This window comes from Drosophila busckii, chromosome 3R, assembly GCF_011750605.1.
Source record: "Drosophila busckii strain San Diego stock center, stock number 13000-0081.31 chromosome 3R, ASM1175060v1, whole genome shotgun sequence".
NCBI classification, from domain to species: Eukaryota; Metazoa; Arthropoda; class Insecta; order Diptera; family Drosophilidae; genus Drosophila; species Drosophila busckii.
The window spans coordinates 3,158,002-3,181,751 of record NC_046607.1 but is presented as its reverse complement, the minus strand read 5'-3'; the positions used below and the strand labels follow the sequence as shown (position 1 = coordinate 3,181,751).

The following is a 23,750-nucleotide window of genomic DNA, read 5'->3' as shown; positions in this document are numbered from 1 at the left end:
CATTAAGTTAACTTGACTCATTTATCTGGCTGTATGCGTCCACGCAAAAAGGACATGACACGCAGCTTGGCCAGATTCATAGCCACACTGTCTCGCACATTGATGCTGGCCAGGTCCTCGCAGTGTGAATAGCCTGCAACAAATTGATAAATTACTACGCAATCTGGCAAGCTGGCTAATTGCTGCATACCGGGTATAACCAATGCCTGGCGGCCCAGCTGCTTTCCCAGCGTACGCCATGGATCCAGCTGGCCATGCGTGAACAGCAGCTGACGATAGCGCACACTCTGGTCGAAGCCATGCCCGCAAAATTGTGCATTCAGCTGCGCTATGCTGGCGGCCAACAGCGTCGGTGTTTGGCCAGCGCCAAATGCATCGCGACAGAGACGCTCAAAGTACCACAAAGGTAGCTGATTGCCAAAGCTAACGTTGCCGTTGGCAGCAGACTGCGTAATGGTGTACCAGCCAAATTCGTTGCACGTTTGGTAGAACCAAGCGCGTGCTGCAAGCAACAGTTTAACAAGCTGCCAACAGAGTCACACACACAAATACTTACTGCCCGTAGTCGGCTCCGACGCAGCGCTAAACAGCTGCAGCATAGAATCGTAGCTAAAGTCCTGACAGTGATAATCAGCAGCATAGAGCAGCTCAAGCAAGGCGAGCAACGATTGCTGCGGCTCCACAGGCAGCGTTAGCAACGTTTCACAGAGACTTGGTATATAATGACTGCAATAGCATGAAGTTTGTTACTGTTGCCACATAGCACTTGAACGCACCTGTAGCTTTGCACCAGCAGCGCAAAGTAATTGTTAATGCCAGCAAAGAAAGTCAAACGATCTAGCTCACTGCTTGGCCTAAAGTTGGAACAGGCGTTCAGCTGCTGCAGCAACGTTTTCGTTTCATTAGCTTCGAACAGTGCCACCAAATGCTGCAAGCCCAGCTCTATGCGCTGCGTGCAGTTGGCGCCATACAGCAGCTGTATGGACTCGTTAGCCAATTGCATGTATTCTATAAAATTACAATCATTATAAATTAAAGCATGAAAGCGCTGCTTACCATAAAAGTCTGCCTTGGCTAGCAGTGGCGCACTGCTGGCCCAGCTGGCGCTAATAAGTTCTGGATAAAGCTGCGTCATCCAGCTGGCCATGCTGCCAGCGTATGAGCCACCAATTAATATAACCTTGGAGTGCTGCAGCTCGCTGTGCTGCGCCTTTTGGTAGCGTATAAAGTGCGCCAAGTCCGCCAAAGCTTGTCGCAGACTTAAATGCTGCAGCTGCTGCAATTGCAAGCTCTGCGCACTAAGCAAACTTAGTCTTAGCATTTTGATTAACTAGCGCTAGTTTAACATACCCATGCGGCCAGCTCTCGCCGTAGTAGCGATGTTCGGTGTAGTACAACATGCCAGCATTTTCTACGGCCATATCATGCGCTAGACCCGTGCTCAGCAATCCCGGCGTTATAGTCCACTCACCGCCCACTACTATGTACATTGCTGCTTGTGGCTTATGATACTTGGCATTGCGTAAATAGCGCTAAGGATAGTTTAAACTAGTTAGCGCTAGCTTAGCCATCAAACTGTCACTTACCATTGACCAGCTTGCATTGTTGAGCTCATCAAAGTGATCGATTTTTTGTGTTAACCAAAGTTCTTCCACTGCAGCTGCATCTTGTTTTGAATAAGCTCCAGCGCTAGGCTCCTGCAGCAGCAGCTCCAAGTTGCGCTTGTAAGGATTATGTTTGAGTCCCAGGCATAAAACAAATTGTAATATAAGCAAGTATATTATGTACTTCATTATGCTTTACTGCAGACTGTCACTTTAATTCAATGATAGTCTCATTTTATACAGCTTTCTTATCACCCTCATAATTGTTATGCTTAAATTATGCCAATTGTTTGTATAATTTAATGTAAATGTTAATTTTAATTTAAGCAGCAAGCATTCACAATTGAAAATTATGTTAAGGTTTAACAGCAATTTAGCACAGTAAGCATTCCAGGTAAGCAACGTTGGAATTATTTATTTAATATTGTTCACATCACTGCTTGTTCACTCGCCCACAGTCCATAAGCAACTGACTGGCAAGGGCGCTCGCTTGCTGCCGTCTACCTGCCAGCCTCCCACACAGACACTGATCACAGTGAAGCTGCGAGCGCAAGCCCTTCAGAGAGCGTGAGCGACAGCTTCACAGCTAGCGAAAGCAGCTGTGCTCGTGTCTTTCGACTGCTTTGATCTGCAGTGGCTGGACGATGGCCTCAGCACTCTGATCAAGCGCACAAGCGAAGAGCAGCATATAAGCCCTTCCGAGAGGTAGAGCGACAGCCACTGCATATTATCACCCCATGTGTCTGATAGCGAGAGCAGCGCTATTTTCGTTCGCTCTACGTTACTGCGGCTGAACTAGAGGCTGAGCACTATGATCAAGCGCACGAGCGAGGAGAAGCTGAGAGCGCAAGCCCTTCAGAGAGCGTGAGCGTCAGGTACTGCTTGTTATCAGCCCCTGTGTTTGATAGCGAATGCAGCGCTGCATTCGTTCGTATGCGCTCGATCGCTCTGAGCTGATGCCGCTACACGAGAGGCTAAGCACTCTGATCCAGCACACGAACTAGGTGTATCCAAGCCCTTATTATCACCCCATGTGTCTGATAGCGAGAGCTGCGCTGTTTTCGTTCGCTCTGAGCTGCTGCCGCTGAACGAGAGGCTGAGCACTATGATCAAGCGAACGATCAGAGCAGCAGAGCATTAGACTAAGGAAGCAGGCGGGGCCACAAGCTCAGTCGTGTCTGAACTGTTGCAGTGAAGAAGTTGCCAGAATTAGAATAATTATATATATTGAATATATTTACTTGCTTTCAGGCCAAATGACCGCAAGCTAGATTATTTGCATTGACTATACGCACGTAGCGTATACTTAATGTTACGTGCTTTTCTTCTTATCGTTTATTTAACAGATTTATTTTTTTTTTTTTTTTTTTTTTTTCAATTCTTTTGATTTTTATTTAGTTTAAACAAGCTTGCTGTTACCGCTGGGCAACTTAATCTAGTTATATATAAGGAAAACAATAACAAAGTGATCACGTGGGTCCATACATATGTTAAAACAGATTTAAGCTTAACAATTTATAACTTTTCTAAATCTACAACAGTAAATTTTAACAAGGCTTGATAAACACGATAATATTGCATTTAAATAGTTCAATAATATTATCTTGCTATTAATTTTAGATTTTTAAAATAGTTTGATAATAATCTAATAGTATAAACTATAAAATATTTCAGAGCCTTACTTTTGTATCAAATTTGTTGAATCATTTGTAATAAAATAAGTTTTTTAATATAATATACATAACTGTGTTTGCAATTTGTGTTTTACAATTTAATTAGCAAGACTTAAATTTGAAAGACTCTACAACATTAAAACGATACAACAGAAAATGTAACCCTTTATATTACCTTTAATTTTACCCTTAATTTGAATTTTATAAATAAATAAATAATAATAAATAAATAAATTTTATTTATTTAGCTAACTAATCAGTGAAAATTTTTAAATTAACCGTTTGTGCTTAGATCACCTTATTTTATAGAAAAAATTATAAAGAGCTCTGAGCCAGAAAAATAAATATTTGTTAACTAGTGTTAGTTGCTTGTCTTGTTTATTATATCATTTCAAATGTACGTGGGAATGCTATAACTTTGGGGCGTAATTTAATTTATTTGCTGTTTTTATAAAACAAATAAACTTAGTTTTTGATCCTTTTCATTAAGCATGCCAGGCATTAACAGAGTGCTAACCAAGCAAGCCAGCCAGCCAGCCAGCTCAACTGATAGAGCTTTCTGTTGGCATTTACTCGGCACTCAGTTTTGAGTGCAACGCCAACGCAGTGCAAACAGCAAACAATATGCGCTCACCCCAACGCCCGTTCACCCGATGAGACCCCAATTGCCAGAGCGAATCAGCGCAACCCTCGACGTTGCGTGGGCGCCCATATGGGCAAACTATTGGACACACACACACACACACACACCCAAAGGCCAACTGGTTTGCGTGGGTCTTAATTCTAGGGGCGGGTCGGGACCGGCTTACTCAGCGTTGAGCACAATTGCCAGTTACGTCGCGCTCAGCAAGAGACCCAAGCCCAAGCGCTCTGTTGTTGCTTCACTGTTGCTCTTTGCCGTTGGGTGAAATTGTAAGATAGCATTTGGTCATATTTCATTGCCATGTGTTTTGTTCTTCTGCTTGGCAGGAAGTCATAAGTTACGTCAAGAGGATGCAAAGGAATCCAGCACTGTGCGCGCTCTAATTAATATATGTGGCTGCAATTACGAGCACATTTGTTGAATGCGTATGTTCTTTGCTCTGGCTGTGGTTCAGCACTTACAATTGATTTGCTGTTCTTGTGTTATAATAACCTTGGCACTGTTTTTCACTGAATTAATTGTTATGGATGTTTACAGGCTTATCAGGTTGCGAACCTTAAAGCAAATTTAAATTTCTTTGATCACAGTTTTAAATTTCATTCGCAATTGTTGTTATGACACTTAAACACATAATAATAAAATTTATAGCACTTGCGACTTTACGCATGTGAAATTTGAGTTAAAAACAAATTGTTTAAACAGTGACAAAAACACTTTTAACTGAAGCAGAAGCTAAAATGCATTTAAAGCACATTTAATATTTTATATTTAATATTAAAGCAAAATAAAATGATATTAATATATTGAAAATTTATCAAATAGTTTATTAACATGCTTATATATTTTAAATATAGCCTGAGCTATAATAAATTATTTGTTCTGCTTAATAAATATTGAATATTTCTAAATTAAATCCACATAATTATAAATTACTAGCTTTTTAATATATAATTATTTAGTTTAATTTTTGTAATGCTTTCTCAATTTTCTTGCAGTGTAACAACTTGTTGTAATGCATAATCTCACTCGCAACACCTTTGTTGTGACTGTCAAGTGCTCGAAAGGACGAATTCCACTCAGCAGCGAGCTCGTGTAGGCGTTTGAGTGTCGTGTCGCATTTGAGTGCAAATCGTAGCGCATAAAAGACGAGCGCAAAGCTTCAGTGCTTCAGTCGAGTTTGAAACTTACACTCAAGCGGAGTTGTAAATAGTTGTTCGAGTTGTTGGCTCGTACTCAAACGTACTGTAACTTGTTAAAAATACATATATATACACACACACACACATACACATTTCAATACAAATAAATGCATAAAAATATACATTTATATGTGCACATTATGCAAATTTAAAATGGGAAAAATATATAAAATTGTGCCGCATATATAAATTCAACTGGCGCCAATATCTGCTGCTGGTGCTGCTGCCTATGCGAGTGTTTGCCTGTGTGTGCGCGCGTGTGTGTGTCTGTCTGTTAGTAATAAAATATAGCACATAAATGTGAAATCCTGCTTATGGCGACAATGCCAAAGCATAAGCTTGGCGAAAGGTATATAGCCCAAGCGCAAGTGACCAAATTTAAAAGAAACAAGCTACGTTGAATGTGCTGGTGCCCATGTGTCTATGTGTGTGCTGGTGTGCGTGTGTTTATATTGAGCAACTTTAAGCAAGCAATGTCAGTTTCAGTTTCAGTCTCAGTCTTAGCTTTAGCTCTTGGGCTCGTTACTTCACAGTCATGATTCATATTGCGTATACGCCGCGTCTGCCTGCCGCTATCTGTGCCTGTTTCTGTTGTGCTGCGTGTGTGTGTTGTTTTTTTTCTGTTCTGTGCCTTGAATAACAACACGCAGTTGTTGACTGTTGCCTGCTTTTGGGGGCTCACTGTTTGCCATGCCTCTGACTTTCACTTGCACACACACAGCTCAAAGTTTATTTGCCCCGCACTTTACTTCTCTCTGGCTGCTGTTAAATTATGCATTAAGAAAAACGGGCGGCGCCCCTCTAAACTGTATGAGCAGCAACAAAAAAAGAAACCATTAAATAAAAAAATACTGTAAAAATAAAGCACGCTTTCCTAGTTATTGTGGCTGGTACTCGTTGGGCAGTGCGCACAGGTCGTATACATAATATGTAAATTAATGCGTCTTTTGTGATTTTTTCCTTGGTCTACTGTCGCTGTAGAGTTTTACACACATTTTTCAACTTGTTAGCCTACCTGCCTAAAAAGGTAACTGAAAGTTATGACGCTTAAAGCCAGCCCGGCTCACATAAATGTAAAATTTGGCGTTGAGGCTGAACTTAAATCCTTTTAATGCCCGGCTGCTGATTGCTGTTTGCAATTTATTTTCATTTTCACAGTTTATGCCTGCGAATCCACTAATGCTGTCTTTGCTTTACGACCGAATGCAGATGGCAAAGTTACTCCTTTGGTGCGTAGCATTTGCTACTTATTAAAACAATTTGTGCTGCTTTATTTGGCCACCTAGACAATAATTCACTTACTTTGCCACGGCATTAAGTTTATTGCCGAGTCTGGTTTGCCCCTGTGGCTTATCATACCATTTGGCCATGTGGTTTACACACACACCACACACACACACACACACACACATCTTATAATATTTGCTTTGCTTGTGCTATAATTTGGCACAAAATTGTGTTTCCCTTGGCAAACAGCGTCTGACTGTGAGTCAACTTGTATTGTTATTAAATTGTCTGCGCCAAAAAGTTTCGTACAGTTTATTAAAGCATTTGCATTGTTGCTGCTGCTCCGCTATGCAGACTTAGTTTATGCTTGCCAGGGAATTGTCACAAGCTTTTACGGCGTTAGTCTCACGGGTAAATGCAGCAGTTTTAGCAGCTCAAACGGGATTGCTCAGCGCCGAGGCCAAGGCAATGAAATCGCACATAAAGCTCTGACTGCCGCAATTGATTAGATTGCATTTTAGACTGCGCCACAAAACTTTTACATAAGAGCAGCTTAGGATCTACACCATGACAAGTTGCAAAGGTGAAACTTTAAAACCGCAGACTTAGCCTTCGCTTCAAACTATAAATAAATCCAGATGAGCTGCTAAGCTCTTGCAGCTCTTGCTGTGCGCACATCATCATTAAGAAGCTGTTTTAGACACAACACAGCCACAACGCATTTATCAAAACTGAGTCCCAAGCACCTACATCAACAATGTCAGAGCGCTGGCTTTATTTTTGCTGTCGCTGTTAACCAAATAACCCAAATAACCGTTTTTAAGCAGTGTACCCAAACCGTCTAAATGTCAACAACCAAATGTCTTTGGTCCGTCAAAAAGCGAAATAAAATTGTTAAAGCAGCAATTTGCAACAACAACAACCAAAAAAAAAAAGGGAAGCAAACTAATTAACATGCTGCCTGCTTTAGGTTTGCATATTTTTCACCAAGCTCTCGCCGTGTCAGTCTCGAGCGCCATAAAGTTGAAGCAAACTTTTTATATATTCTCTTTCTTTTGCTTGCCCAAATAAAGCTACGCTTTTGATTGCCCCAAAAAGGCGAAGCCAAAAGTTCTCGCTGTGTTGGTTTGGTTTGACTTTTGTATAAAGTTGCTCGCTTGCGTTGGCTTTTAAGCAAAGTTCGAGGAAAAAACGGTTTAGCCTGGCCGTAATTAAAGGTCGGCACTGTGCTGCCTTTCATTACACACACACATACGCTTACGTTTGTATGTATGCGTATTTCCTTTCGCTTGCCGCCATTGCTTATGTGTTTTTGGTGCTCTGGAGAGCCATTAAAACTCGCTCAAGTATGTTGAAACGTATGCGTTGCTCAACTACAAATGTGTGAGTGTTGAAAAGCAAATAAAAGGGTTGCTCAACTTTTTGTGCCAAGAGAAAAAAAATAAAACAGCTAAAATTTATGAAAGTTCGTTAAGCTGATTAGGTAGCCATGTAAATTGCCTGACACTCGCATGACTTTCTATGTGGGCATACAGGAAATGTTACTAACTACATGGGCATATGTAGCATGACGCTCGAAATATGTGTGTGAACATTCGCTGCTGTATGTGTGTAGGCCTAATGCTGTGTAATTAGGTTCATCCTTGTTAATTTTTATGCTTACAGTCGCAGCAGCTTCTTCACTGCTTGCTCAGGTTACAAGCTCAAGTCATAGAGTGGCTGTGGCTTTGCTGACTCTTTCGAGTTCACTCGAGTAACCTTTTGCCAAAAGCAAATCCTCAAGAGCTGAGAGAGTAATTTAAGCATTGAAATGCTAAAAAAAATCCTTAAAGTTAGAACAAGAAACGCTTTGTATTTGTTAAACCTTTAATAGTAGTCGAATATAATTTTTTGTGTGTTTGGGTAAAATAATTTTGGGCCCCACAGATAATTCTCTAATCGCTGCTGTCTCTCTATCTCTATCAATCTTCAAATATTTAAATCTGAAGTCTCTCAAACCAAATCGTTAAAAGTTTATAATTAAAGAGAAATTTAATTGCTGGGAATATTTAGTTACAGCGACTTAGAGCTTCCTACCGTTCTTTAAAAATTGATATTAAAATTAACCTCTTGCCATTCAAAGCGGAATTTATTTCTCCTTGGGGTTCATTTTAATATCTTTGGCACACCTGATTCTAAATAATAAAAAAAAACTTTAACACTAACTCATTTGAACTTTGCTTATAACTAACTAAAATATTTCTTAAATTTCTTGCTCTCATTGCAGTGTAGAAAAATGTAAAAAGTCGACTAGAACACAATATTTGTTTGCCTGCAAATTCTTTTCGATTTTAAGTTAACGCGAAAACGACACCACAATATTATATAGTAGACAAATCGAAACCTAACGTAAAGCAAACCAAACGGTTTAACGGCACGCAGCACTAAATAGCAAACCACGTAACGAAAGTAAGTTAAGAAATCAGGCTAATTTCTGGTGCGTATAACTCCATTAGAAGACAGTTAGCATAGCCGTATAGTTAACTTAAGCTAAACCGTATGCAGTAGATAGAAACAGAAGCTGCTGTGCTCTGCAGTTGAAGTGCCAACGACGCCAAATAATTCAATCAGAATTCAATGCAAAGCTCGCATCAGAGACCAGAGAGCAGCAACACAAGTTCAAGTGCTAGTGAAAGCTAGTGGACCAAACTGGAGCTGCATTTGCCTGCGGGTTAATACAACGTCCGTCGCAGCAGCAGCAGCAGCGGTTTGCCAAGAAAACTAACTGGGAAAAAGTTTTTTGAAACCTTTTGCATTAAGTGGCAAACGTGCGTGTGAAAAAGTTTTCTCTCTATTTCCGCTGCCTCAGAAACACACCGAACAGCACAGACGAAGCCAAAGAGATATACTCAAAGCGTCGAGAGAGAAACGGAAACGGTAGTGTTTTAATTTTGACACGTTCGCAGTAAGCAGAGCTAAATTAAGCAGCAGAGCTACAGCTCCAGCTCCAGCAGCATGTCAGCTTCCATGCCATTGACCATGGACCAGAGACGTTTGATGTGGCCAACGTTTGTCCTCTCGCTGTTGTTGTTGCAGACAACAGCAAGTGCCATCGATTTGAGTCGCTTGTATGGGCACATGGCAAACCCCATACAGAAGCGTAGCGGTAAGTTTAATCAATTAATATTAAATGTGTATATAATAAATGTTATTTTAAAGCTTCAACATTGTGCAGATTAATTAATGTTCAGTTGTTTTCAATTTAATATAAAATCGATGCCTGACATAATTAAAATCAGTCAGTTAAAATCAGCATAAAATAATATTTAAAAAAAATATAAACCAGCTTTGGTTAAGCTTGCAAAATTTATTAAGCTGTATTTTTACACTTTTCTGTTTGTCAATTGGATACACTCAACCTGTAGACCCTTTGCACTCTTTTGTACAGAGTCTAAAAATCGACATTTCAAATTTAACAGGTACTTAGAGCACTCTAAATTATCGCGAATGATGCACACAATTTTCTTTCGAATACATTTTACACAAGTTTTCGCATTTTTTACTCTTAATTCATATGGAAGTGAATCGCGTGCCTGAAGCCCACTTACCAATTATAAATATGAATTACTGCTTGTTGGGTCAAAAGGCAACAAAGAAGTAAAAAACTTACATGAATATGAGTTCTTTTTTCTATATGCATTTTGAATAGACCGGCGTGCTGGAATTTTATGAATTACAATTTTTTTTTCGCAGTCTTACTTGTATAATTAAATTAACACCAGCATGTAAATTAGGGCTATTTAGTATAATTAAAATTAGGCAGTTAATTGAGTGCGGACTTAATAGCAGAAGCTAAAATAAATGAACGCTAGCTTTAATTAAACATTTCATGTAAATATAATGATTAATCGCAGCGTTATCAACTATTTGCTGGTTAATTGTGCGTATGCGTAATATTAATTATTTTGACATGCGAACGCGCTAACGCTTATTATAATTACATTTTATATATATATAATGCAAGCTTCAGTGTTTATGTCAGTTTGTATTCATTTTTCCATTTCGTGCAACTGTCAAAGTTATACCACAATAAATTACTTTTATAATTCTGAGCAAAGTGAAAGGTCAGTGAGTTTGACATATTGACAGCACTGCCAATTGCAGTTTAAATTTAATGCAGCTGCAAAATAAACAAATTTACTGTTAGTTGTTGTATTTTAGCAATTTCAAGCATACATTTCATATGTGCAAAGCTGTCAGTGGCAAGTTAAGCCAAAACATCAAACGAAAGCCTTAAGCTCTTTGCTGTGCTACATATGCAGCTTAGCCAGTTACTTAAATTCATTTTAAACTCAAAAAGCCAAGCTAGACTGTGTTTTAGGACTTTACACGCGCAGCAACATCGTTGCTCGTTTGCTGGCCTTTGTTGTGGCCATCACTCAACGCTGTAACCTGCGCACATTGTGGCTCGCTTTTGTGCTTGTGGCACTTGGCTTTGGACAGCGCTGTAATTGCTGCTGACCATGGTCATCGCTTTTTTTGCAGGCAGTTAATAATTGTGTGGTGCAAGGTATCGCAGCTTGGCATTGCTTGTTTCACAGCTGAGCAGGCAATAAGGATAACATTTGGCAGTTGTCAAAGTGATGAAGGTTCTCAACTGAAGCCAGACAATTAAGTTTTGTGGCATTGAGCTCAATAGTGCGTTAAAAGGCACAAGTGGCAGTGGGTTTGTGGTCAACTGAATTGCTTGCAAGCCAAGTGCAAGTGCTTTGCAGTTTATATCAGGCACGTTTGCTAATGGTTCAGCAGCAGCCAAGAAACTCTTTGACGCCTCTTGGTTTCCATTAAAAGTTGAGCAGCACGTATTGCGATTTTCGGTTTCGCTTAATGAGGCACGCGGCTGCTGCTGCGAACTTGCTGAACAATGCTAAGAAAATTAATTTCAAAATAGCAGCGCTACCTGTGCCTGTGGCAAAAATATAAAAATCTGAAGTTTTTAATAAAATTAGTGCAAGTTCTTGAATGGACACAAGTGCTCGTAACAAGCAACAAGCAACAACTAATAAAGTTGATGGTTATGATGAGGCTGGCAGGAAATTGCCGTTCTACGAGCTGAGTGCAGTGCTTGCTAAAATGCTTGCTCATAAGCTGGCCGTAATCACGAATTTTGGTTGCTTTTTAATATGAACGCTGTGTGCGGGTAAAATTTTCATTTATAGCATGCATGCAACAGCAGCTTGCAACGTGCAAAACGGAGCACGTAAATGGGCAACGAGCCTGAATGGCAGCACGAAATGCTGTAAGCCAATATTGCTCGCGGTGTGCTCGCAGTGTTCGGTTGCATTTGTATATTGTATTTGCGCTTGGCTCGAAAGCATTTGCATGTGTGGCACGCTTCAGCGAACGCCTCAGAGTATGCTACGTTTTGTTTGCCATTTGTTGCCACTTTGGTTACACACACACACACACACACACACTCACACAGAGTTGAGTCGAGCATTCTTGTTTTCCCAACGAGGCCATGCTTATGTGTGTGGCCTTTGTTTCAGTGGCTTTTAAATTCAAGCACTATTGTTATCAAACTTTATTAGAATTTACTCAAAGCCAAGCTACCAGTTTGGCTCTAATTTTATTACATTTGCATTGCAAACATTGTCATAACTCATAGTTGCTGCATTAGTACAGAACTAACCACAAAATAATAATTTTGCAAAAGATATACAGCTACTGTAATGAACATTTTAAAAGCCATTCCAAGCCTGCAGCACAAAATATTTATTGTTATTGCTGTTAAAAACTTTTGAATCATGGCGTTGCTTTGAACTTGGCAATTTGTACGCCCTCATAAATAATGCAAGCAATATAAATCTACAAGTCGAGCTCAATAAAGGCAACTAGTAAAGCTGCCATTTTAATAGCAGCGCTACCTATTTACAGATGGTTACCTCAAATAAACGCAATAAATTAAATTATGTAGACAGTCTAATTATGGCAAGCGCGTACATATTGCAAAGTTTGTAGGCCATTCATATGCAAATCTAAGCATATTGTTTAGTATATGTGTATGCAAATTAGTTAGTGGTCGAAGTATGGCGCATACCCCGCGTGAACACAATACAATTAAGAAAATTTATGCGTGCAATGTTGAGCCCAAGTTATAGCGTTGGAATTAATAAACTGAACTCGTTAGATCCCAGCATTAAATTGCTTTCAGGCAGTGTCACATGTCGTCGCTTATATTATGACCATGGGCAACATGATGTATGTATGTGCGTCCTTTCATTTCGCATGCAAATCATGTGACAGAGCGAATTTCAGTTGACACACAACTCATTAGTGTCGGCTTTTTGAGTAAAGCTAATGAAAGCATGGCCCAGTGACAACTGCGCACTTTATTACAGTTTAACATCCAGCTGATCGAATGCTTAATTGCTGTGGTAATGGCAAGTTGCTTTACTTAAATTCTTGTTCGCAGTTTGTTGCTTCAACTTTGCTGACTTGGAAAATTCTAATGAAATTTTTAACATCATTAATTGGCTACGCTTTCGCCATGCAGCTAAGTTACAAAATGCCTTGGGGCAAGTTAACCTTACTGCCGCTTGTCAATTTCATGCTACAAGCAAGCCCCCTGCTATAGCTATAAAGGTCAATTTCAATCGATTTTGTCGCGTAACTAAAATCGATGCGTATACGTATTAAATATGACTCGCGACTCGCGACTAACAGTAAGACTGCCTGCTATAAATATGTGTATACAAGCGTAACAATGCTTGTTCGGTCTGACGTCGGTCTCGGTCTCGCTTCGATATTATGCATACTTTGTTTAGTATTGCATTCATAAATGTCTGCGCCTTGGCACAAACTAAATGTACATTTATTGCTATTTTTACTTTTAGCTACAATGCGCTCATTTTTATGGCGTAATATTATTTGATGTTGCTAACAAAATGGCCGCGTTGCATATATAGACGGCGCGTCGCTAGCATAAGCTACACGTCGATGCTTACAAATAAGTATTTACTTTTATGTCTTGTCAATTTTATGGCGCTGCCGACAGCACATTCAGCTTTTCGAAAGCGAAAGTGTTTTTGCCACTTTAGTTTGTTTTCAGTTGCTGCTGCTTGCCGAAGCACTTGAAGTTTCAACTTATTTTGTATGCAAAAACATCGATAAATGGTCAGCTCGGCGCTTCACTCTGTGTGCCTCAAGGCCATATCTAAACGTAGCAAGGGGTTGCGGGTCAACTGAAAATGAATATAATTTTTTCATTATAACGTAAGTGCCAAGGTGAAAGTGCTTAATGTCTTGCCTTGCAGCTAATGGACAGCCAAGTAAATAAATAATCTTATGCAAAACGCTGCATATAAAATTGATTAAAGTTTTTATGTGCTTTAATTTAAGTTTCTTTAAAAGTTTTATAATTACAGCAAAACACGTAGCTCGGCACGTTTCGGCCAAGACTAATGCACGTTGAGCTCATTATATTAAATAAAAATACACTAGGGTTTTTGTATTGCAATCAACTTTAAAAGGCCTCAACAGGCATCAAGGTTTTTGTATTAATTAGCTGGTATTCCCAAAAAACTTCAACCCTCATCCAAGGCGCCTCTGGGGAGCTTTTCGATTTTCAAATGATGATTACTGCTAGAAAAAGGTTAACATGACTGAACTACTTTTTTTTTAAATTAAAGTCTTACGTGTCATTTAAAACAGACTTGAAGAAAATTGTTGTTTAAAGTCCAAAAGTTACAGCTCTGTACTTTTTTTCCTTTTATAGCAGCGCAAATGTTTCTTAGTCAACCAGCAGTTCCACATTTGTTTAGTGAATATAATGAAAAATATAATAAAAGTAAATTTATCTGTTTATGTATCTTAAATATATAAAGTTTATATTATAAACTTATATTGGCGTGTAGCTATAAAATACAAACAGAATTTGTTTGCTCAACTAGTTGAGATTAAGTTAACGCTAATCAAAGGTTCAATATTGTTGATTTCGCACAACTTTAAGACACTTGCCATTTCTTTAAGACTTGCTTTTTTATAACTTATTGCTCATATAGAATTTATTTGGTTTGAGTTGCAAAGAAAGTCGCAACAATATTACGTGCTTCATACAGAAGTATTTATAGCCACATCCTTTGCAGTGCACTGCTCCTCATTGTATACATGTGTGTGTGTGTGTGTGTATGTGTGCACAATATATAAAATGCAATTTCTTTGAATGCATATATACAAGATATGCAGGCTAAGAAAAGCTCTGCTTAGAAGCTAAAGCCACAAATGTATATACAGAGCTAAAGCTAAAGCTACAATTGTGGCTGCGAGCATTTGTACTCAAAAATCCACTTGTGATTTCAGCGCGTTTGCTATAGTTATGCAAATCAGCTGGCATGTCCTTGACTAGCGTATCCAGCTGTGCTTACCACGAACAGCAACGGATGACGCTTGGCTTTGACTGCAATCCAATTCAATATATATTTAAATATGTGTGTGTACATGAAATGCCATTATAAGCAATTGATCAGGTATCTGTGGCCCACACTGCTGGCATATTCAATAAACAGCTGGTGACTGCATTGGCGTTGTCATATTTGCATTACAGCAGCTATTTTCAGTTAGCGTGAAAAATTGATTTTCCCCAGCCCCCAACGCATTTGCACAACATTTAAGCGCGTTTTTGACAGTTTTTCCGCAATTTGCATAATGCATGTAAGCGCGTGTTATTTGCAAGCCCTTGCGTGCTGCTGCTTATGAGTCGCAAATTAATGCGCATGCATGTTAATGAAAGTTATGGCATTCATTATAAACACTTGGCAACGCAGTTCAATTCTGGGAAACCCAAGCGATGGGCTTATTCAAATTATATCTGGCGCTGGCGTATTGAGACTTCAACATGTGTTAAATAAAGTTTTAAATTTGTATATTGTTGGCAGTACTCAAGTTTCACCTGAGCAACTCTTAGCTTAATTAAGTTTCTGCTTGGCAGAAAAGTTTGTGCTCAACTCTGTGCAAACTTAAAACTTCAGCGCAATTAGCCAAGCATACTAACTTGCTTCATTAAAATGTGGGACTTTAGCTTAATTATGACAACCAAATGTTTAAATTACGCAATATGCTAATGAGCGTATTGATTAAGCTAATTTATTATGCATAAATGTTAAATTAAATGTGCACAGCATTTTATTTTATTTATATACCATAGGCAATTTTTTGCTAGCAATGAAATTAAATTATTGATATTGCATATATTGCTTTAAATATTTTAGTTAAAATGTAACAATAGCTATTGCATATTAATTAAATTTGCGCAGCCTTTGTGGCCAAATTGGTTTCGTTATATTTATTTTTAACCATAGCAATGCTCGTGCAAATTACAAGGTACTCAAACAAATTTAAATGTAAACCATGACACAGTTTGCAACTTGGCTTAGCCTAGCTAAATGACAATTACGCCGACTGGTCAGGGCCGAGCTGTAGCTGAAAATAAGTAGTTGCAACTTTTGTGTGTGGCCAAAGCAAAAATATTAGCAAAACAAAGTAAGCTGGGGCAGCATCGTATATTGTTTAGAAAATCAACTGGGGACTACAGCAGCTGCGTATGTTAGGTATGAATTCATAACTTAGACAAATAAATATGCTGCGCTTAAGCTTGTTTATATGTAACCTTCTATGGTTAGCCCTGCTACTGCATAATGGCAAAATTTAAAGAGCTGGGCACAACATTTGCATAGCATGCAGCTTCAGTTAAATGAATGCAGCAGCTTGTGGTCTGCTGTTGTTACCTTTTAAACACAAGTTAGGCTGCTGGGGGGAGCAACAAACAAGCGTCTGTTGAAAGCCACTCGAGTGTGTGGGGCGAGGCGGCAGCTGCTCGCACTTGGTTAGAGCAATACCAAACGGCAGCGCTGTTAATGGGGTAAACCAAACATTTGCATATGTGAAGTTCTTTAAAAATATAAAATATGCTCAACGCTATACATGAGACGCAACAATTGCCTTGTGACTGAAATGCTATGAATTTAATTTAAATTTTGCCACGCACAAAAAGTAAAACACTACAAAATTTTGTTTTAATCGAAATTGCTAGCTAAAGAGGCATTTGAAATTTTGGCAGCAAGTATGTTGCTGTACTCAATGCCGCTACTTTCTTCAAAGTATAACCGTTACAACCGTTACGTGGGTGGTTATTCTTCCTCGCCCTTGGCGTCTGACAGTGGCGCTTCCTCTTCTTCATTCTTGGGCGGCGACGGCGCAGTCTTGCCAGCCAACGCCAGTTGCGCCTCTGGTGATAGTTCATCCTCCTCTTCCTCTTCGCACTCGTCAACAAGCTCTTGGGCAACAGGCTCTGGTGGCAGCCAGCATGAGCCTTGCAGCAAGCGCTGCTCGATCTCGGCAATCTCGTTCTTGTAGTACTGATTGAAGTCCGGTCGCTCCCAAATGCTCTTGACCCATTGCAGATTGAAGTCCATTTTGGCGCAGCAGCAGAATTTGCGCGACTTGTGGCACTTGGGGCACTTGGCGGGCTGGCGTGCTGGATGCGTATACTGCTGCTTTTGCTTCTTCTTGCAGCAGTAGGGACAGACATGCTTGGGCTTGCGTTTGCTGCTGCAGGGCGCCGGCTCCTTGGCATAGACCAAATGGCCGCGCTTCTTGGCACAGAAGCAACAATTGCAGTCATCGCCCTCGGGCTGTCGCTTGCGCGTCTGCATGCGATCATAGAACTTCTTATAAGCAATCTTAACCTTTGCCTCCGCCGCCAGCTGCTCCGGACAGCTAAGTCCGTCGAAGCGCGCATAACTCTCCGCCGTCTTGCGCGCCGCATGCACCCACACGCACTCGTCGTTGTAGCTGGGTCTGCCCTGCTCGTCGTAGGTTAGCTCCTGCTTGGGCTCATAGTAGAAAGCCTTGAAGCCGCGCTTGATAATGCTGTAGGCCAAGTGCGCCTCCACTTTGTTCATCAGCGACTTTTTGCCCAGCTCATGGAACAAATCCTCCTTGCGCAGTCGCTTCTTGGGCTCCGTATCGATGCAGTAGCAGACCTGATCGTAGTGCAGAAATGCATATGTGATAATGTCCACTGTCGACTTGGCCTTGCACTCGTGCAGTCCGCATATGATCATAATCTGTGCCAACGAGTTGGCCAAGTCCAGCACGTTCTCCAGAAATATGGACGACGCGTTCACCTCGCCCAGGCACTTGCACTGCGTATGCTGATCGATGACGCCAAGCGGCGCATGTCGCTGGCATTCCTTGTGCTGACAGTTGTTGCGGCAACGAAAGTCAGGCATGGCATGATGCGCCTGCATGTTTACCAATTGCTATATAAATACGTGTTATTTATTTTTGGGTGTATAAATTATAATGGAATTTGTGTTTTTTTTTTTTGCTTAATAATATAAAATGTCTAGACAAGCCGAATTTTGGAAATACAATTTACAAACATGCTGAGTACAATACTTACTGTGTGGCTAAATGTTCAAATTGAGTACAAAAGCGTCTCAAATTTTGACGAAATAGGCAAAAACAGAGTGTTTGAAGCCAACTGTACTTAAGCTTTATGAGCTTGGGGGCGGGTCAGTAGCAGCAGCAGCAGCAGCAGCAGCAGAATATTCATAAGCACTAAACTGTCATTTGCCTGCGATGTTTGTATTATGCATATCGTCTATGCTAAAAGCATGTACAGCTGAATTTATTATCAAGCAGCAGCGTTACAATCCGCTTGAGTGTGTTGACAAGTAGCTAAGCATCTGGGACTTCTTGGCTGCGTGCGTATGTGTGTGTGTGTGTGTAATCAAATATGCCCATAGAAAACAAAAGGCGCTGACTAAATGCTGTACGACATAAGTGCGCACTCGTCAGCAAACGAGCAAACGATAAAATTGACATTACTCATGCCAATTTATTTGCTTGGACACAATGACATATAAAAAATGTAAATGAACCAAATAAAATATTTACTGCTTGCATATAAAAAACCAAAGCACAGGCGCAGCGTTCGAAATCAAATTATTTGTAGCATACTTTCAGCGGCTGACAGTTGATACAATAATTTTTAAACAAATTGCGGCGCGAAGGAGCATAACAGACTGTCCCTGGTATGTGCGCGGGACCACTCTCCATAAAGACCTAAAACTACATACTGTAGAAGAGCAAATTGGTAGGCACACAAGCCGATACAGTGAGAGACTCCTGAGACACCGCAACCTACTTGCTAGAAACTTACTTCCAGCTAGACCTCTGAGACGACTCAAACGGCAAGGCTTTGCCAAAACCATTAGGTGCCAATAAAGATGACATATCCATAATGTAATCCTCATATTGTATTGAGGTTTGGTTCATTTCTCTATTTCTATCCATGTGTTGTTAAGGTACATTTTATGCTGTACGGTTTCCTCACTTAATAAATAATAGAAAAAAAAAAAAAAAATTGCGGCGCGCCACTAGCAACGTGAAAAATTGAACAAAGCATTGCAAGCACGCGCAATTTGTATATATGTGTATATAAGCTCATGGGACTGAGCTTGTTTGCTAAATTCAAACTTAATAGACGTTAGATGTCAATAACTGTCTGTGGATTTTAAAGCGCGTTTGTAGTCAAACTCAGCTTAAGGAACTACATTATACATTATACAGTTAAGCATTCTGCACTCTTCACTGCAATTGCCAGTTTATAATTTTCCAAGTATACGCATTTGTTTACTTGCGCTCCTTTATTGGCTTAAAATAAAGCAGCGCAAGTAAACAAAAGCGTAAATTCAAATGCAAAATCATTAATAACACATTTAAGCGGCGTAAACTTTGCTCAGACACTGCTCAGATTGTACATTTATATTCATCATGGTCATAAAACTGTGCAGACACACACACACACAAACATACTCACTAAATTTATGCAAATCTTTGGCGCTTCTTCCACAACAACACCAACAGCTCAGTAGCTGCAAGCAAACAAACAGCTAAAACTTTTCCAATTCTCTGCGTAAATTATACGGCTGCGGTTTATTATTTGACAGAAATTATTATAAGTTAATGCAAATGCAAAGGCAGCAAGCAAAGAAATAACAAAACATTATGTTAAAATGTGCTAAATTGCTACCAGAGCTAGCAAGGGTGAAAGCTAAATTAATATGTTGCGTATACGCAATGAATAATTGACTGCTAGACATTAGCAGCTGCCAGCTTGCTGAAAGACACTCTCAGCACACATTGGACAATTTTAACCTAATGTGCCTGAGAAATTTACATACTTACTGCTCTACCTGCCAAGTCACCAGCATATGTGTTGCGTCTAAGCTTGTTGCTGTTGCTGCTGCTGCTGCTGTTGTTATTGTTACTCATCATCATAATTTTAAATAAACATTACGCTACGCTTTCCAGCCATTTATCACATTTGCAGATTTATGTGCTTCCGTTTGCGCTGCGGCTGCTGCAAGTTGCAAAGATGTTTGAGCTAACGAAATATTCATGAAGATGCTACACACAACGCAATCTCAGCTGTATACAAATTATTTTATTGATTTTCCTTTTGCGCTGGCTTTTTAATCGTAATTGGCGCCTGCATAAGCTTTAAAGGGTTTTTCTTTTTTATGCATAGCACGTGCTGTATAAAAAAAAATATCATAAATCGTAAACAAGAGCTTAGCCGCTGGCACGTATCAAAATAATTACGCTTGACATTTGATTTGCTCTCAGGCAATCCAACATGTGCAATTTTCTGCTGAATCGTTGTGCATATTTAATTTTTTCCAATTAAAGCAGCGCGCTTTTTAAACTCAATATTTTGCATGTATGTGTATCACTTGACAACAGTGTTGTGGGGCAAGGTAGCAGCTACCTCGCTCGATTGCGTCCTCTATCGTTCCACATCATTGGCTTTTATTGCTGGCCAACGCCAACGCCCGCTTTGCATGCAAAAACTTTTGCCTTGACGCCAGACAACAACAGTTGGCCATTTTGTCTGCGCAAGATTTATGTGCGCTGCTCAAGTTTTATGGGATTTGCAGTGTTGCCTTCTCTTCGACCACAAGGCCTTAGTAGTAGTAGCAGTAGCAGCGACTACTGCAGCTATTTCGTTATTAGTGGCTGTGATGATTTAAACCAACTTTCCACGTGCACAAGGCGTTTGCTTTATGGCTTTCGAGCCAAACAGCTTAAACGGTTTCAGCCACAGATGAGCCGGACTTTTCGCTCAAGTTCCCTTTGGCAAAGGTTAAATCGTATTATTTTACTGCACTTGTGCGCAACTTTCACATAATGCTTAATGTACAAAACTTTTGCAAGCAATTGCATTAATTTGAATAGTGGAATGTAGTTATACCAAAATTTCTAAAAATAAATTGCTCTAGTTCAATATAAAGAGTCACGAATTTATTATATTTTAGCATTCCTAGTCAGCTCTTTTATTTAACGGCTAAGCGAATAAACAAATTCAGATTTAACTGCCAATATGCACTAAATCGCTTTGCTTAAAATAAATTAACGGTAAATGTATTTAACAGTTGACTGCCTGCTTCATTTGATTACTAAAACATTTTGTAAATTTGCTAAAATTAATAATATAAGCACACAAAATAGCTACAAGCTCTAAATCTGAATTCCATTGATTTTTAATTAAACTATCTGTGCTGCATACAAATCGAATATTTTATTTTTGTATGCGTGTGTGCGTGTGCGTGTGTGTGCGTTCCCGTATTATCCCTAGCGTAATGGTAATGTCAAATCAATATCAGCTTTGTCGACTAACCTCAATAATCCCTAATGACAAATGGCGATACAACTAATTGGCAATAGAGGGTCTTCCCACGCAACAGCCTTTGGCCTATTGCGTTGCCATTTGATTGCCCAACGATGACCAGCTATGGTCTGTTTTTTTTTTTTCTTGCTTTTGCCCCACAGCTAATGAAAATCATTACAAAGCCATTAGGCATGCCAATCAAGGGCAAATTCAAAGCAGACTCAACTCAACTCAAAAACTTAATGACACCAACCACACAAAATGCGCGCTGCAGTTCAGGCAAAATTTTTAAAACAGACGCCGCTGACAAAGACATAAATTTAGCAGCTTGATAATTGATTGATAAATGTGCGACAAAGCGGAAAAATTAAGCGCAAAATTTGCACGCCTAAGCATGATAGAATGTTGAGCAAGCAAGCTAAATTAGGGTGGACAAAAAAAAACTGTTGTTTGGATTGATATGATAAATACACGAAGCGGCAAATCTGCTGGTGTTTAGACACGCTATGCTATGTTGCTGCCACCTGCGCTATGTGGCAGCAGCAACAGCATGGGCGTCACACAGTTGGCAGCTTAGCCCAATTGATTGATTGAGTTGCTTTCGTCATAAATTATGTGTACGCGCCTATTGCAGCTAATACCTCATGTAAATGTATCCAGCGCAACAACATAAATAGCTATAGATAAAATCGCTTGATTAAATAGCAAGGTAACCTAAATAAAGTAAATATTAGTCGAGTGCTGTTACAGGCAACTAATGTTATATTGATTAAGTTAATATTATGCTGACAGAGTGGGTTTGAAATTTATGAAAATCATTTAAATTGCTTCTGCAATATTAATATTCGAAATTAAAGCTTAACATTTATATTGTTTCCTCAATTACTAAATGACTACAAACAATTTAAATAATGTTTGAATAATCAAATCAGCCAAATCTAAAGCAAATAATTTAATATATGAAACAAACAAACTTTATTCTGTTATCAACACAGAGGATTCTGATTGTATTACTATAAGATTTATTTTAACTTTTTCAACTATTAATAATTAATACTAACCCAGACCTGATTGGGTTTTTGGGTTTTCCCTAATCCTTAAAACGAATGTTGGGTCTGTTTAACACTCCCAATCTATAAGTTTATCAAATTTAAAAACAAAAACATAATTTTAAATACTTTTAAATTTAATTTTATCGTCGACTGTTCATAGTTGACATTAAATAAATAAATAAATATATAGGCCAATCTTAAACTTTGGATCAGCAAATACTGAAAAGCTAATTATTCGCCCTCTGTTTAAACTGATTTGTTGCAAGTAATTTTAAAAAAGTATTCTTATTATATATTATCTTAAAATAATGACGTTTTATTTTTCAATTATCAGTAGCGTAGTTTCACTCTTTAGTAATTAAAAATATTTCACCTGAGTAGCAATAAGATTATTTCCAATAATAATTCAATTCATTAGCAATGGTAGCTGGTGGAATTATTTCTTATGCGCGCCACTGCTTAAACAACCCTCGCAACATAAAAATAAGCCTGCATATTTATCGCAGTCGTTTCTCTGCTCGTTTATGCGTCCTTAATTCGCAGCTGGTTTCATATTCTCTCTGTCCTGATATGCGATTGCTGATATTCAAGGCTTGTGCTTATGCCTGTGCCGACATTCCATTTGTTTTGTTGTCTCGTTATCTGCACGACGCACTCCACATGAGCTCGCCAGCGATTTAATATAAATAATTTATAAACTGCTGTGCATTGGGAGTTCCCAACCCACTATAAATTGTATTAAGGTGCTACTTGTGCGTGAGAGCAAGCAGCATAATCGACTGGTTGTTGCTTGTTTCAGTCTGCATTGCATTAACATATAAGCACAAGCCTTGCTTTATAATTTTTTTTCTTCGCAACAAGTCGAGTTGTTATGGTAGGTTTGGCTTTGTATTTGAATTTAGCACATTAACTTGTTGCACGTGTAGCATTCAGTTTGCCATACATCACTTCGGGGGCTTACAGCAAAGCATAATTTATTATAGACTCAGCGCGCTGACTTGCCAATGCCATTAAAACTGATGACAAGGCGAGTAACCCAACACCGGTTGTTGTCAAGTCAGAGGGCATCATCAGCCGTCAGTTGGCGGAGGCTCTCGCCTTGGTGGGTTTTTAACAAGCTGCGGCTTGAAATGCCGTCACCAGAGCATTAAATGTCAAAGACTCCTTAGACGCCCAGCATTGTTTTTTGTGAGAAATGCAAAAAGACAAAGGAAACAGGAGCATTGACAGTCGTCCATAATTTGACAGCATATTTATTGAGCCGTGTGATTGCCACGCAGAGCGCGCAGGTGGAACAGCTGAAGCAAATTGTGTGCTACAGCAAAGTCACATTATAGCAATGAAGTTTCATTTGTGCGACGGCAATTTGAATATTGGGCTCACTGTTGAATATTTAATGTGAATTCCGGCTAATGCAGCTGCGCTAGCAACTCACTTTAATTGATTGAAAGTCGACGCGCACAAATGTAGGCTATGAATAAATTCCTAAAGGTCTAACGTCTAAGGTCTAAGGGCACGTGCTTGTCTCTCGACATAATCTAATGAAAATAAATGCTGAGCTCATTTATCAATTACAACAACAACAACAAGCACATTAATTTGTTAGCCTAACATGCCTGCAATTAATGTAGCTAAT

General features: G+C 39.4%; 3 protein-coding genes across 3 annotated transcripts in view; 1 reads left to right on the top strand and 2 right to left on the bottom strand.

Annotated features, from left to right (window-relative positions):
- Positions 1 to 17: 17 nt before the first annotated feature.
- LOC108601489 (putative serine protease K12H4.7) lies at positions 18 to 1,564 on the bottom strand. The gene is made up of 6 exons (XM_017989386.1): positions 1,351 to 1,564; positions 1,057 to 1,298; positions 777 to 1,008; positions 557 to 726; positions 191 to 502; positions 18 to 133 (listed from the first exon to the last, which is right to left on the bottom strand). The coding sequence occupies exons 1-6, from the start codon at positions 1,488 to 1,490 to the stop codon at positions 18 to 20; spliced, it is 1,212 nt and encodes a 403-aa protein (XP_017844875.1). The 5' UTR covers positions 1,491 to 1,564.
- A 3,521-nt stretch (positions 1,565 to 5,085) lies between these two features.
- LOC108604287 (IDLSRF-like peptide) overlaps positions 5,086 to 23,750 on the top strand; it is a 30,930-nt gene continuing 12,265 nt past the window's right edge. The window contains exons 1-2 of the mRNA XM_017993698.1: positions 5,086 to 5,159; positions 8,613 to 9,491. Coding sequence (XP_017849187.1) covers positions 9,341 to 9,491 — 151 coding nt within the window. The 5' untranslated portion in view covers positions 5,086 to 5,159; positions 8,613 to 9,340. The remainder of the gene's footprint in view (positions 5,160 to 8,612; positions 9,492 to 23,750) is intronic.
- LOC108604286 lies at positions 16,316 to 17,713 on the bottom strand. The gene has a single exon (XM_017993696.2). It carries the CDS (start codon positions 17,632 to 17,634, stop codon positions 16,513 to 16,515), a length of 1,122 nt encoding a protein of 373 aa, XP_017849185.1. The 5' UTR covers positions 17,635 to 17,713; the 3' UTR covers positions 16,316 to 16,512.

Excerpts from the sequence above, each read along its gene's own strand:
- LOC108601489 (XM_017989386.1), bottom strand. The coding sequence starts at position 1,490 with ATGTACATAGTAGTGGGCGGTGAGTGGACTATAACGCCGGGATTGCTG. Across the intron at positions 727-776 it reads CTGCTGGTGCAAAGCTACAG|TCATTATATACCAAGTCTCT; the intron begins GTGCGTTCAAGT and ends ATGCTATTGCAG. Across the intron at positions 134-190 it reads CCAGGCATTGGTTATACCCG|GCTATTCACACTGCGAGGAC; the intron begins GTATGCAGCAAT and ends AATTTGTTGCAG.
- LOC108604286 (XM_017993696.2), bottom strand. The coding sequence starts at position 17,634 with ATGCAGGCGCATCATGCCATGCCTGACTTTCGTTGCCGCAACAACTGT.